Genomic DNA, 14,186 nt, shown 5'->3' on the forward strand with positions numbered 1-14,186 from the left:
ATACATAATGACCCTTCAAGAAAATCAGGTACAAAAAGAGTTGCTGCCACGCCTACAATTATGTTACATCGGAAGGCAAAAAATTTTCCTGTTGCCACCGAAAATTAACTTTTGTTTCGGCGCCGATCCAGGTGTTCTTATGATGAATCAACATGATCCCGGTTAATCCGAATCCCGGTCAACCGAGGGCCGATTAATCGAGGTTGTACTGTACTTATAAATGTAACTCCCTGCAAAATTTAATTTCCAGTATAATGTACGGTTATGTAAACTTTAAAATGTTATTAAACTAAAAGTAAATTAAATTTTGTGTTTGTTTAGTAAATGGGTTGCAAGTTTTAAAAACAATTATTGTAAAGTAAGTTGTGTAGGTGTATTTTTCTCTTCCTTCGCCAATTTAGAATTAAAATGATGCTGTAGAGGCAAGAGATGGTCTCATATTGAAATGTTTCTTTTAAGAGATTTTGAATTAATATTAAGGTTTCATTAATTTAAGGTTTAGTTTGGGCTAATGCTTCGTTATATTTGTTTAGTTTTGCTAATTAAACCAAGTTTAATGGAATTTTCATTCAACGGTTTCCGGTTAATCTACTTCTTTTAAGCCAAAACTTTGGCGTTCTCAAAGTTAGAGTATCCATTTAAAAAAAATGTACGGATCGTAATCATTAAAACAACGCTTAATTGGCGAAAAAAAACATATTTCTTTATGCTTGAAGAAAATTATTTGTGTAATTAAAGTTCGTCCACAGATTTTCGAAGATTTTTAATTCCAACCTTGAAGAATAAGAAAAAAAACGGATATAATCTTCTACAAAGTGAGTGCTCAAATGTTTGTTCATCACATCAAAACGAATATTATGAAAAAGGAAAAAATCTCCCGCCTTTTTTTCCCTCCCTGTTAATAAAGACAGCAGCATCTATCGCCCACTCTCTCACACAGCTTACCTTCAAATTCTCACAAATGTAACAGGTGGTTATCCCCCATTACCACCGGGCTAGTCCGCCATCCCTATATTTCAGCTTATGTCAGATCTTGGATTTAGAAGGTTAGTTAAACTAAACTAACACCCTTATCTTAGAACTAGAATATAACGAGATAATTGGCCCCCTGAGAATATATTAGACCATATAATTAAAGTAAATTTATCTTCAGTTTATACTGGTTATGTAAAGATAGTTAAATTATACAGTCATTTCGTGTAAATTAAAAAAATAAAATATATTTAAGTGAGGGACGTGCTTAGCTCAGTCACTAGCTAGAGTTTAAAAAACTGTAACAGTAATTTAATCTATTCGCAATTTTCAATGTTTCAAATGTCCGTCTTAGAAGCAACACCATTTCTTTATCATTAACGTTGCGAATCTTGCACTGATTTACCAATATTGATCTGATAAGAAACTTTTCAAGACGCGTGAACTTCTGAGGTTATTATGGCCACGAATAATATTCTCCAGTACAAGCCGTCTCCCGAGTGAATTCTCTGGTTTTACCCAATGTCCCACCAACATTACAGTGAACTGTAAGAGCCTTCCACGATGGGGAAAAATCTCTTTACTATTTAAAGTTATGGAGCCGAAATTTAGGAACTTAAGCTGAAGAGGCTTTTAGGGGTGAGAAAATTTTAACAAAAGCCAACTAGACTCGAATTCTGTGTTGAGCAAAACAATGGACTCATTATTTACAATTGGAAGGGAAATTTGTCCATAAAAACTTGATTCTATCTCTGAAGGTGGATTAAAATGCGAAACTGGTCAGAACCATAAAAAAAAAAAAAAAAATGGCATTCTATGACAAATCAAATAACTCGTGATAACTCGAAATAATGAATCAGTATAAAGTGGATATTTCTAAATGAATCTCGGACACTGAACGCAAAGAAAAGAGTTGGATGAATGTTAACGGATTCTGGACGAAGAAATCATAAGACTAGAAGCGACCATTTGATGTAATGGAGGTAAAACAATTTGAAACCTTCGATGGTTCGTATCTGGTATATTCTGTTCTCTTCGTGTACATAAATGAGCAGTCCATTCGGTAAAAAGTCTTTTTTTACATTCAGAGGACTCTAATATACATGTTTATAGTCAAAACTCAATTTCTGAGTTGAAGCTCAATGCAATATATCCACTTAGAGCAGTAAAAGGGGAAGAAAACACTACGCCTCGGTAGCCGAGCGGTTTAAAGCGATACCACCAAAGCTAATATGTATTGTGGTTAATAGGTCCGATTCTCGGTCTAGGCCTTGCATTTTATTTAATGGTCAATACAACAACTTTACAGTTACAGTATGTTTGCTAGTCGCCTTCGTCCATGACTCGTAATTTGATGGTTGGACGTGAAACCCGGCCGAAATACGTAGACAATATTTTACTTTAATGCAGGGAATTGGAGTTTATAGATTTAGATATACACTAGGAAGTAATTCCATTATGTACATTATATTGTGTTTAGTGGTAGTTATATTGTCAAATCTGAAAGACATGCGCACTTGATACACAAGCTATAGTGTCCCTATCTGGCGGTTAGCATGGTGAGTTAGTTAGTCAACGGTACTGGCTGGAGGCCGGCTGGACTATGTCTACTGCCGTTCCTTGCCACCTCCAACATGGTGAGTCATCTTTTTTACACCCCCCACCCGATCTAAACCCTAATATAAGGTCTCTATGTCTATCAGTTCACGTAATGAGCGTTTTATATATCAAGCTCTCTCTGCTTCTATTTAGATTAAGTTTATTTCGCTTGTAATGCTGTTTCCGGTGACTTAATTAAATTTCTCTTTGGAATACTCTTTGTCTTAAAGAATTCTGTCGGAACTAATTTTAATTTCAATTATCGTAACTTATGAGCATAGTGACTTAGTATTGTTGAAACTCATGTTAACTTTTAGTGCGATAATTGCATCTCTCCGCTCGCACCATTGACCAGTAAGAAAAAAAAATCTGTAATGCCCTATTTTTGTAAAAGAATTCACATTCGGAAATATCTTTGTTGATATCTCAAAATAATAAAAACAAAAATCTTTTGATTAAGTCTTATCCAATACGACCACTTGTCAAGTGGCTGTGATCATAATTAAGCTTATCTCTCTGAAGGGCAAAAAAGATTATTGCCAATTTCTGTCTATAATTTTTGGCCAAGCTTCCGATCTATGGACTAGGTCATCTTCAAGGCTGTGGAACATTTATTTACCAGTAACAGATTACAATGTATGTTAATTTTATTTTTTTAAAAAATGGTTAACAAAACTTATAATTGACTAAGTATACATTGTAGCCTGTTACTGTAAAATATGTTCCTTTTCCTTGAAGGTGACCTATATGATTGATAATCTCAAAAATATTTTTTCCATTTGAGATTAATGATTCAGACAACAACAAAAAATGAAGAAATCTCATCGTGTCTCAAAACACCCTCAAAATATATTTTCTAAAACATGCCTACCATTTTAGATGCTATGTAAATGCTAATTTCCTGTATTTATTGCATTTTATACTCGCAGAATCTTAAGTGAGGAATTTAATGCATCACTTAGGTATTCAGAAATTTATTATTTTTGGAAAGTCAGTAGAGATACTTTTAAATAAAATCCATTAATTAAAAGATACTTACGTTTTACAGATTTTGACCAAATCCTAAGTATCCGGTCTCTCCTAAATAAATTAAATCCTAAATGAAATAAAGACTGCATTTCCTGCTAGGTTTTATTTTATATGGAAAGTTATCATCAGCCGGAAAAATCACCTACAATATCTAATTGTTAATTACGTAAAAGTATATTCAAATGGACGCGAATTTTCAATGAAAAGTGTTGAAAAAAACCTCTTGGAAATTCTCGTTATCAAGCCCCAGCTTCTCTAGCTAGGGTCACACGGTACGATAGCTATTCATTCAAGCTGAACTTAGCGCTCTAAGGTTATTGGGTTTCATTCAGATTTTGACCTCCACAATCCGCTTACATTAGCGTGTCATTCACACTCCCGCATTTTTTCTTATCTCTTTTTTCCATTATTATTGTATTTCCCGCATTTCTAGGAGTGTCGATGCGAGTAAATTTAGTTATCTAATTTGTTTTCAACTACTATTTTTTTTTCTCCCTAATTGCTGCACAGTCTCAGTAAATTAGATTTTAGTTAACAGTATGAATGTATTAACAGTTACTTGATTTGAAGCACCACGCAAAATACATCTCTAAGTTTGATACTGTTTAGTCTTGATTAAATTCTCGAAAGAAAACTCACTCCTGGGGAGGTCTGATGAGGTTGAGGCACCCCTAAGAATTTTTTTAATTTTAATAGAGTGCAAATTTAATTTTTCTACTTCCGCAAGCGTTAATTTCTGTTTTATTCCTATAATAAAGAAAATGGGGTCGGGGTAGAAAGGAAGTCAGCTTGAAATTAATGTAGAAACGTGCAACGACCCGGTTAATGAAGAAAACGTGCGATTTAAACCCAAAAAACAAACAAAAAAATGGTATAATGAGTTTGGTGAAAGCTTAACTACGATAATAAGCATATGAGAAATGGTTTTTACATAGGATAGGGAAATTGTTTTACCCAATTATCTTTTTGGGAAATTAATCGGCTGTATGTTATATATATACGATGTGTGTGTACATGAACAAGAGCAATTTCCCCATACTCTGAGTGAATAATATGAGGCAGTTTTATTTGCCAAATAACCGGCGCTCTGACCTAATATATTTAATCCCTAATAGGTCATTCCCATAGGAACAGTTTATCCACAAAATGCTGTTGTTGAAACTACGATAAAAATTATTATTAATTAATTATGTGTCGTATTACTACCCTCACTGTGTGCTTAACTGCAGCCCTGTTTTCATATAATAAATTGTTGGAGATAATGTCAATTTTATGATTTTCGGCCTTTTCATTCGGTTAGTTTTATTGTCTGCAATTAATATTTTGTGTCATACATAAATCTAACTACCTCATCTATGATATGGTGGGTATATCGTGTTTTTATCCCCATTGTTATAGTTTCTGTTTTCTGCCGAAATGTACACTCTTGCACAGTAATTGTAAACTACGAGGGTCGTTTGAAAAGTCCGTGCAAAAATAAAAACTACTTAATTTTTTGGGGTAAACCTTTTTTATTTTTCAACATAGTCTCCTTTTAGGCTTATTCACTTCGTCCAACGCTGCTCTAGTTTGTTGATCCCTTCCGAATAATAGGATTTGTCCAAGTCTGAAAAATAGCCATTCGTTTCTGCAATCACCTCCTCGTTTGAATAAAATCTTTTTCTTGCCAGCCATTTCTTCATATTGGGGAACAAATAGTAGTCCGAGGGAGCCAAGTCTGGAGAATAGGGGGGATGTGAAACGAGTTGGAACCCTATTTCCATTAATTTTGCGACCACAACTGCTGAGGTGTGAGCTGGTGCGTTGTCGTGATGGAAAAGGACTTTTTTGTGGGCCAATCGTGGGCGTTTTTCCTGCAGCTCGGTTTTCAAACGGTCCAATAACGATGAATAATATGCACCTGTAATAGTTTTACCCTTTTCCAGATAGTCGATGAGGATTATTCCTTGTGAATCCCAAAAGACAGTCGCCATAATCTTTCCGGCCGAAGGAACGGTCTTCGCCTTTTTTGGCGCAGATTCCCCCTTGGTAACCCATTGTTTAGATTGTTCTTTGGCCTCAGGAGTGTAGTGATGTATCTATGTTTCATCCACAGTGACGAAACGACGCTTAAAGTCCTGCGGATTCTTCTGGAACAGCTGCAAACCGTCCTTGCAACACTTCACACGATTTCGTTTTTGGTCAAGCGTGAGCAATCGCGGCACCCATCTTGCGGATAGCTTTGTCATGTCCAAATGTTGATGCAAAATATTAAGTACCCGTTCATTCGAGATGCCCACAGCACTAGCAATCTCACGCACCTTCACTCTTCTTTCATCCATCACCATATCATGGATTTTATCAATGATTTCTGGAGTAGTAACCTCAACAGGGCGTCCAGAACGTTCAGCGTCACTTGTGCCCATATGGCCACTCCGAAAATTTTGAAACCACTTATAAACTGTTCTAATCGAAGGTGCAGAGTCACCATAATGTTTATCAAGCTTCTCATTAGTCTCCTGAGGCGTTTTGCCTTTCAAAAAGTAGTGTTTAATCAACACACGAAATTCTTTTTCGTCCATTTTTTGAAAATCACTCGACTTCCTCGATTCAAACGAATGCCAAACACAAAGAAATAGACCGATCTGGCTGAAACTTGGTGTGTGTTCTTCCAAGAGATGCTACTAACTAAACATAACCTCGATACGCGCCAGTAGTGCTATCTCTCTGACTTTGCACGGACTTTTCAAACGACCCTCGTAGGTGTTTGAAAAGTAATTTAATTCCATCAACATTCTGGAACAGACAGTCTTGTTGCTGATAACTGAAAGAAAGTGCTCTACACATCTCGGATGGCGTTAGGGTCCACTTCTATTCTTATGCTGTTTTACCTGATTATATTTAAAACTTTGCAGATTATCCTTGTTTATTTATAAAATACCCTGTAGGAGGAATTATTTTATCATTTTTATCGATCGGGAATTGAATACAATACTGCAATACTTCTTTGCGGGTCTTGCCCAACTACTCGGCAAACGTGGCGCCTAATAAATCGTGTATAACGCAAGCGTAACATATTTGGAAGCCATTTCAAAAAGGAAACGGGGACTAACCTTTCTCTTATCAATCTTGATGCCTCTACAGGTTCCGCATTCTTTCCTTGCCCACTGTTCGCACAATGCGTAAAGTTAGTCATGAAGGTATTTTGTTGAACAGAACCGCAGACAAAATCTAGCGCAGTATCCTTAACTTATCACAAGCTTAATCGGTTCACATTTCTGTGAACTTAAATCGGCTGAGCACTGGTAATGAATGGTAATCGTACTACTGCAGTACAGGAGTTGTCCTACAGGATAACTCTGCAGTATGGAGTATGGCCCACTACTTCATTTTCTGTTGCACAATTTCAGTTGGTTTGACAGTCTGAAGGGTCTTGAAAAATTCCTCTGAGAAAACCTTCTTTGCAGACTCTGGGAGTGCTGGAGAAAACTCTATACCAAGAAGTTTGATGAGTTCGCCATTATGATTAACCGACAGTAAAGAGATAAGAAGTATTAATAATAAATAAAATGATAAACTTTTTGATGGTCCAATTTTATTACAGAAACTGCTAAGGGTCATATTGGGACTCGGCGATATTTTAATTATTTACGAGGATTCTGGAGTGAAGTACTAGTTGGTGGGAGAGGGGGTAATAAATGGAAAAATGTGAAACGTGACATTTTCAATTTCTAGTCTTCATGGGTTTGTACATTTCCTTCCGCCATGTACCGGAAGTGCTCTGTTTGAAGACGAGCCATTTCCACGTATCGCGTCTTATAAGTTCGGTTCCTTCTGCCACTAACATTATTACATCTTAATCACTTTATTCCGGCCTTTTATCAAGTCTATGAAAAGTTGGTTGGCTACTCGTTCTTTTTTTCTTAGAGGTAAAAAAAACTAAGCAGCAAATACTTTTAAAATTCTATCGCTGTACTGCTGCGAACTAACTTTTAATGAATCAGTATAAAAAGTTTTTACTTTAACTTAAGAGTCAAGTGCGGTAAGCAATTTGCATTTTTTCGTGATTTGTTAGTCATATTTCTTTTTCTTTTTCTTATTTTGGCATTTCCATAATTGCACCTATTCATCTTCTTACCGTAAGAAGTTATAAAAGTTTTATGCAAGTGCTTTTATAGAAGTGTACAATATGTACGTGGATATGCAGACAATATTAAATTGACAAATATAGCATTATGTTTTTCTTTACTTTATTGTTAGTGAAAAGCAGTATTGATGGTGTGTTTGGTTGAATGGCAGCAGTTCTATCCTTCAATATCAATATCGCTTGATTGAACATCCGTTTGTTCAGCTATCTGCAACTTCCACCCATTACTGCTATCTGTGGCCATTATAAGAAAAGTATAACTCCAATAATATGGGACGCTGCTGATAACTTACCAATATTCCAATATCATTTCCCTTATGTGCGTTTCTACCTCTCCGTCTCTCATCATCCCCTATCCTTTTCTCATTATAAGTTGGGAGTCTGCTTCTTGGGAGACGAACAGATTGACAGAGGAATTCTATTCTATTTTTAGATCTAATTTGGGCACTTTTAAATTTCTTGAGAATTTGTTGATAAATTAAAGATATATAATAATATGACAATTTTTTTTTGTTTAACTTGGCATTTATTTTTCCTTCAACTTATTTTATTAGAGGGACTTGTATTTCTTAGGGCTCTTAACGACCTTACGGACATTCCTATCGCATTAATAATTTCCGAAGCTGGTAATAACAACTCTGATCCATCAATGATAGGACCTGCAAAGTTAATTGACGTACACCAGCTATATTCACAAACCATTGCTCATGTAATAGCCCTAAGGAGTACTTCTTTTATTACTAAAAATGTTCTCATTTTTATTGTCAAAAAGTCGAAATAGAAATGGTTAATTTGAGCAGTTGCTTTAACTGTTATCTTGAATATCTATGAAAATAATAGTACTCCAGAAGAGATTAGTTTTGAATAAAAATACAGTTTGGGAAAACTAAATTGGTGGAAAACTCTCTTTTCTACTTTCCAAAAATTGAAAAAACGTGAGAGTTGAAAATAATTTTGAGTTAAAATTATTTAAAACTAATTGGCAGTGATACCTTACTTCAATGGCTTCAATTCTCAAATTGATATCGAAGAAAGGCCCACAAAAGAAACGAGCTTGCTTACTTGACTTTAAACTTGCTCACATTCTTCGCCAGCAGAACTAGCATGTCGAGGTTTCAAATTCATTTGTTAGAATTGGTAACCTAGACCTCATTGGCTCCAAAACAAAAATCATGCTACAGCAATTGATGAAAAGTGGCAAATTTGTGTGCTAGTGACTTTTCTTTTAAGGTCAATCTTAGATTTAGTGATGCCATATCTTTACTTTTATTTTATCTTTTGTTTCTTATACTTCGTCTTTCTTTTACACGTGTTTAAATTTTATTTATATCAGAGAACAAACCAAGGAATAAACAGGTGAAGGAATAATCCGATTTATTTTATAGATAATCTAAATATTTGTCTCATTGTGTAAATATTGCATAGCTTTACTTCACCCAAGTAAACCCGTAATACCGTTATATCATTGGTTGTCGGCTTCTACAAATCCTCTTTTTTTCTTTCCACGTTCTACTTATATATTTTCCTGCTCCATTTACCAGCTTCTTTATTTCTTAATGTAATCCATTTCGATGTTGAAAAGTAACCAGTAAGCTTCTAATCTTATTCGGGGATGTCTTGCTAAGTATGTGATGAATTGTGAAAACCCTGCTTCCAGGCCAAAAGTTCATACAGTAATTCGATGTATGTATTTTCAATTTTATGTTAATTCAGATTCAGTTAAAGTTATCTCAAATTAGTTAATTTTATTTTAACATTTTTAAAGTAGGCGGAAGCACATACTTCACTATTAACATTATTTGCTCACAAAAAGTAGCCACATGTTGGATTCAAAACCTCCCACCTACAAATCCGCACTTGATAACCACTTGTCCAACATCTAACCTAAGTGTACCCTTATTTAAAATGTAATTCATGTAAATTCTTTATAAATAATGTAATATATTTTAATTATGCCATCTCAAATTGGCGCAATTGATATCCAAAATAACTGTTATTTCAAGTAAATCTAATTTACCTCTAATGCAAGAAATATTGTAGTACCCCATATACTGTAATCGTTAGCTATGCCTCGAGCAGTCACGGTTCGAGGCCCGCGAGAACAGCAAGGATAATGACCCATAAAATTGGGTAGCGAGAGTTACTAGCGCAATGTGATTGCGAAAACCACAACATTTGATGGAACCGCAACATAATTGAGCCTCTCTTGATGGAAAATTGCTTTCTTGCCAAGCCTTGTGTCCTCAAGGGGGATGTTCTTTTTGTAAATAAGTTTCAACTTTGCAGCTTTATTCCATTTTTAAAGTAAAGCAAAGTGTTTGCCATAGAGAAGTTCGCTGCGCTGCTACCTTAAGTGGCGCTACAATCATCGCGTGTACTTTTACTTAGTTTGTCTGTGTATCGCTATCGTAATCACGATCATTTTGTGCTCCGCTTATTGTCTATCGTTATCTATTGTTAGCGACATCAGTTTAATTTTGAACTGAACAAAATAAAACTTCTTCTTTATAGCTAAATAAATAAATAAATTTAAAATATGAAGACAAATTTTTGTACACCCATAAAGAACAATAAAACACAAACTCTTTATGATTAAAATAAAAACAGTAGAGTTGTCTAGACGGTGGTATCGATCTAAGGCAGAGCGAAGAGACATTGACTAGCAACGTCCCAGTCAGTGCCACAGTTATCCAACCTGTCGCAGTCCGCAACAATAACGTGTATTCCTCTAGTTTTTGTGTCCCATTTTTGTGAGATTTATTCTTGTGAGATTCTTTTAATCAAGATGTTCAGAACGCTGTTCTGGAATCTGCCTGGAATAACTACTCTCCAGGTGAAAGTTGTTTCCTCGATATCCTCTCTAACAGAATATCGTTAATGATAACCGCCTTTAAGTGAATGGTTTTTATCTGATCGCTGATCAGTAAATCCATTTTTAAAGATAAATAACGAGTTATTCTTCTGAAGATGCGTGGTTATTTTGTTCATTGAGTCCTAAATCTGCAAACTCTACTATGCTTTGTACTATTAGTTCATATAAAAACCCATAATTGATTGCTCTCTAAGGTTATTCCCTTTAGGGAGGAAAAAACGTGTTGACCTTTGAAGCAAGTTACATTTAAGCCTTATGTTGGAGCTCTCCAAATATTTCGGCGGTAAGACAGATCAGTTTAATCTACATCCTTTCTAAAGAGGAAGTGGTAGTAAGAATTAAATTTGTTCTAAAATTTTAAGTTTTCCAAAAGTGGGGTAAGCTAGAACAATGAGCATTGTATTAACAAGATGGCATGCCAGTGTTTTGTCTCACCAGATTTTGGTAAATCTTTTTTGTCTGATTTTAAGGCTGGGTTCAGTGAGCTATAAAAAGCTCCTAGGTAGAGAACATCTAAGTGGCAATAGCTGAATTCGAACCTGGGCATCCAGTACATTAACCACTTAGCTAATCCCTTCCTAGTGTTTAATGTTATTATTTATCGGGTCGTAGGATTCAGAAAGCCTTTCTGTCGTTGAGAAGACCTTAATCAACTTTAAAGCTAGCGTCTGTTCATTAAAGCAACGTACGGGGATTTTTTAAAATGGATTTTATTCTGTAAGAAAATGTATTTAATGGTAACGGTGTAATAGCATGCTAGTTATTAATGGCGATATTGTTGTTTCGTGTTGTAAAGGAGCGTAAAAGACTTGCGCTGATCTGCCTCCACGTGGGGCGGCTAGCCTGCCGTCAGAGCGCACAATAATAGGGCGACTGTGGGGTGTTAGAAGCAGGCTAGCACAGACGTTTCCAAGACAACAGATCAAACATCTACTAGTTTTACTAGTTTTATTTTATTTAATTTTTTTTCCCGGTCCCTTTTGCATCGGCTCTTGTTCTGAAACTGTTACTACGTACCTTTTCTATCCGTTTAATACGAATTTAGTTGCCAACAATCCGCTTCCATCTTCATTAAGAGGCTAGAATATCGACTGAGTGTTAAGTATTATGCATTCTTTTCTCTTCTTTCATTTTCTATCTCGCCAGATTTTCGAAATGAAAATCATATATTACAAGAAATATCTTTTTTTGAGGTCTTGATGATTCTTGCACTTTGTAAGATATGATGCAGATGAGATTTCAGATAGTGCTTTGAAGAAAACTTTATAAGAAAATATTTTTCCTTCCTTTTTCTTTACCAAGATACTTCTCGTCATCACTTCCAGCCACTGGACTTCTTTTTGCCTCTTCCTCTAGTTTGTTCCTTTCTATATCTTTGCGCTCTTGTTTGTCATCGTCTTCTCTGTGATTGTGATAGTACCCTGTGGGAATAAACAAGAAAGAAAATATATAAACATTTCCCAGTAGAGTTTTCTTCTTCTTCTTCAATTTTTAACATTTTCTACTTAACAAAATCCAATGAATTTATTAAGTAGAATATTTTCTAGTTATTTATTTATTTAGCGTTTTTTGTATTTTGCATTAAGATTTATTGCGCCAGCTACTGGTATTTACATGGTCCTTTATCTCTATTTATCTCAAAAATAAATAAGTATATTTCCCCATTTTTATAGATTAAGCTTGTTCAATTATTTGTCTATAATATTTGGTCACTTATTATTTATTCAACTGGTTATAAGTTAGTTAGTTATAAGGTTCTTAGTATACAGTACAAACTGCGTTTCGTTCACGATTTGACCGTAGGTCCGTTATTAAGCACACCCTAAAAGTAATAGGCGATTACTTTACTTTTTTACATCATTTTATCTGATTTGCCTTAGTTCATTAGTTTCGTATAATAGGTGCAAGTATTTTAGAAAGGACTTTAATATTAATGCAGAACTCAATTCTAGCGACAGTCTATAGAGGAGATCCAACTTGTATAATCACAACACTCTTTCACCCATAACAAGTCTCTCATTAACCAGGTGATTATATTTACATGAACGCCTCCATTGTATTATATATATTTTCATCAAACTTGCGTTAATTGCTAGCCCGTGTTGTGTGCTGGTAAACTTTTGAAAAGCATGACAAAGTTTAAAGTGGGAGAAAATTTCACCATTCAACTTTGAATTGAAAGTAATTTGTTAATGATACGAAAACATTTGGTATTTTAAAGTTATAATAGACGCCAAAACAAAGGACCTTTTTACGCTTCGCTTCTGATGACTGACTAACATAAGTAGATCTTCTTTATATGAGGCCACCGTATTGCTGTAAAAGTTCTTTCATTAATGTTATTTAAACTTGAATAAGATCTGTTCCATGGTTTTATTATTTCTTATAAAATCTACAACCGCACGTAAGTTTTTCGATTTTGATTTATTTTTTTTAATAAGCCCTCAACAATTTACGTTGTTCTGATGAATTTCTTCAAATGAAGTAGGTTTTTGTTTGAGTTAAACTATTTGGATAACTTTGGAATCTTCCAAGTCTTTGAAGCCATCTGTTTCGGTATTTTAAAGTCTTATTTATCGACTTACACTTAAGAAGAACAAGGCTTCTCTTCTATCGTATATAAAGTAAAGTAAGGCCTTTTCAATTCAGGCGAACTACATCCAACTACGTATTAGGATGGAGAGGAATAGCTGATCTACTGCACTTTATATGCCTTGTATTTTATTTTAATTAATGTAGTAATTTGTGAAAGAGGATACTTCAGATGTCGGGGACGATCAGTAAGGAGAATGGAGATTGAGACAGCTTGGGCTAAAGGTTTCAAGAGAGAGGATTGTTGGGATTGGAATTTCAGAGACAACGGGATATTGCGATTAGGGAGACTAAGGCAATTTTAAGGTCATTATGACTTACTTTTAAAAATCTACTTTTTAGGCGTTGAATTGTAAAAGATGGGAAATAATACTCTTAGCATACATCGGTAAGACATTTTTTAAAGAAACTATAGATTAGATGAAACGCCCCTTGCTTGTTCATAAATATTAAAATTGATGAATTCATTGTTTATGGTATAGAAAGAAGAATTAAGCCAAAAGAGCGATAAGTCAGTTTTAAATGGTTTAAAAGTGGTTTGTAAAAAGCAGTTGGAGCGGAAAATAGAAAGTTAATTTGATGTCACTGTAAGTCTGCAAGATTGACAGCGTTCAGTCAGTTCGCCTGAAATTGAATTACTTTGTAATTTCCCTAATGGCTTTTTCACCTTTATAATCCCATCTTGTTCAACTAAATGCTCATCATTATCTATTGAATGGTAGGGTGAATTTCTCTCCCATTTCTCCTCAGGTTTGGTCCCCTTAATAATGTTCTGAAAATTCTTCTGTCTTCAGCTTGACTAGAATGAAGAATAGGGTTTCCCTTTGCTTTGTATTATTCTAGGCAACTCTTAGGGAGAACTTATGTCTAGCCACTTCTTCACCGGCCTTGGCCGTCTCTGGGTGTCTTTTCGTGACAATAGTAAAAAAAATAGCCAAAAACAGTCCAAAATGGGAATTTCAGTTATATTTGCTGAATATGGTGAAACGTTACGAA

At 34.9% G+C, this 14,186-nt stretch overlaps 1 protein-coding gene across 4 annotated transcripts in view; it reads left to right on the forward strand.

The window, feature by feature from the left end:
• Schip1 (Schwannomin interacting protein 1) overlaps positions 1-14,186 on the forward strand; it is a 190,859-nt gene that overhangs the window by 101,561 nt on the left and 75,112 nt on the right. Inside the window, exon 1 of one of the 4 annotated variants that reach the window (XM_074131974.1) lies at positions 2,519-2,609. The exons of the other annotated variants lie outside the window; for them this stretch is intronic. Coding sequence (XP_073988075.1) covers positions 2,607-2,609 — 3 coding nt within the window. The 5' untranslated portion in view covers positions 2,519-2,606. Of the gene's footprint in view, positions 1-2,518; positions 2,610-14,186 lie in introns of those variants that run through there. 4 annotated transcript variants of the gene reach the window in all.

The sequence above is a fragment of the Rhodnius prolixus genome, unplaced genomic scaffold, assembly GCF_049639745.1.
Source record: "Rhodnius prolixus isolate KJV_2025 unplaced genomic scaffold, Rpr scaffold_4, whole genome shotgun sequence".
NCBI lineage: Eukaryota > Metazoa > Arthropoda > Insecta > Hemiptera > Reduviidae > Rhodnius > Rhodnius prolixus.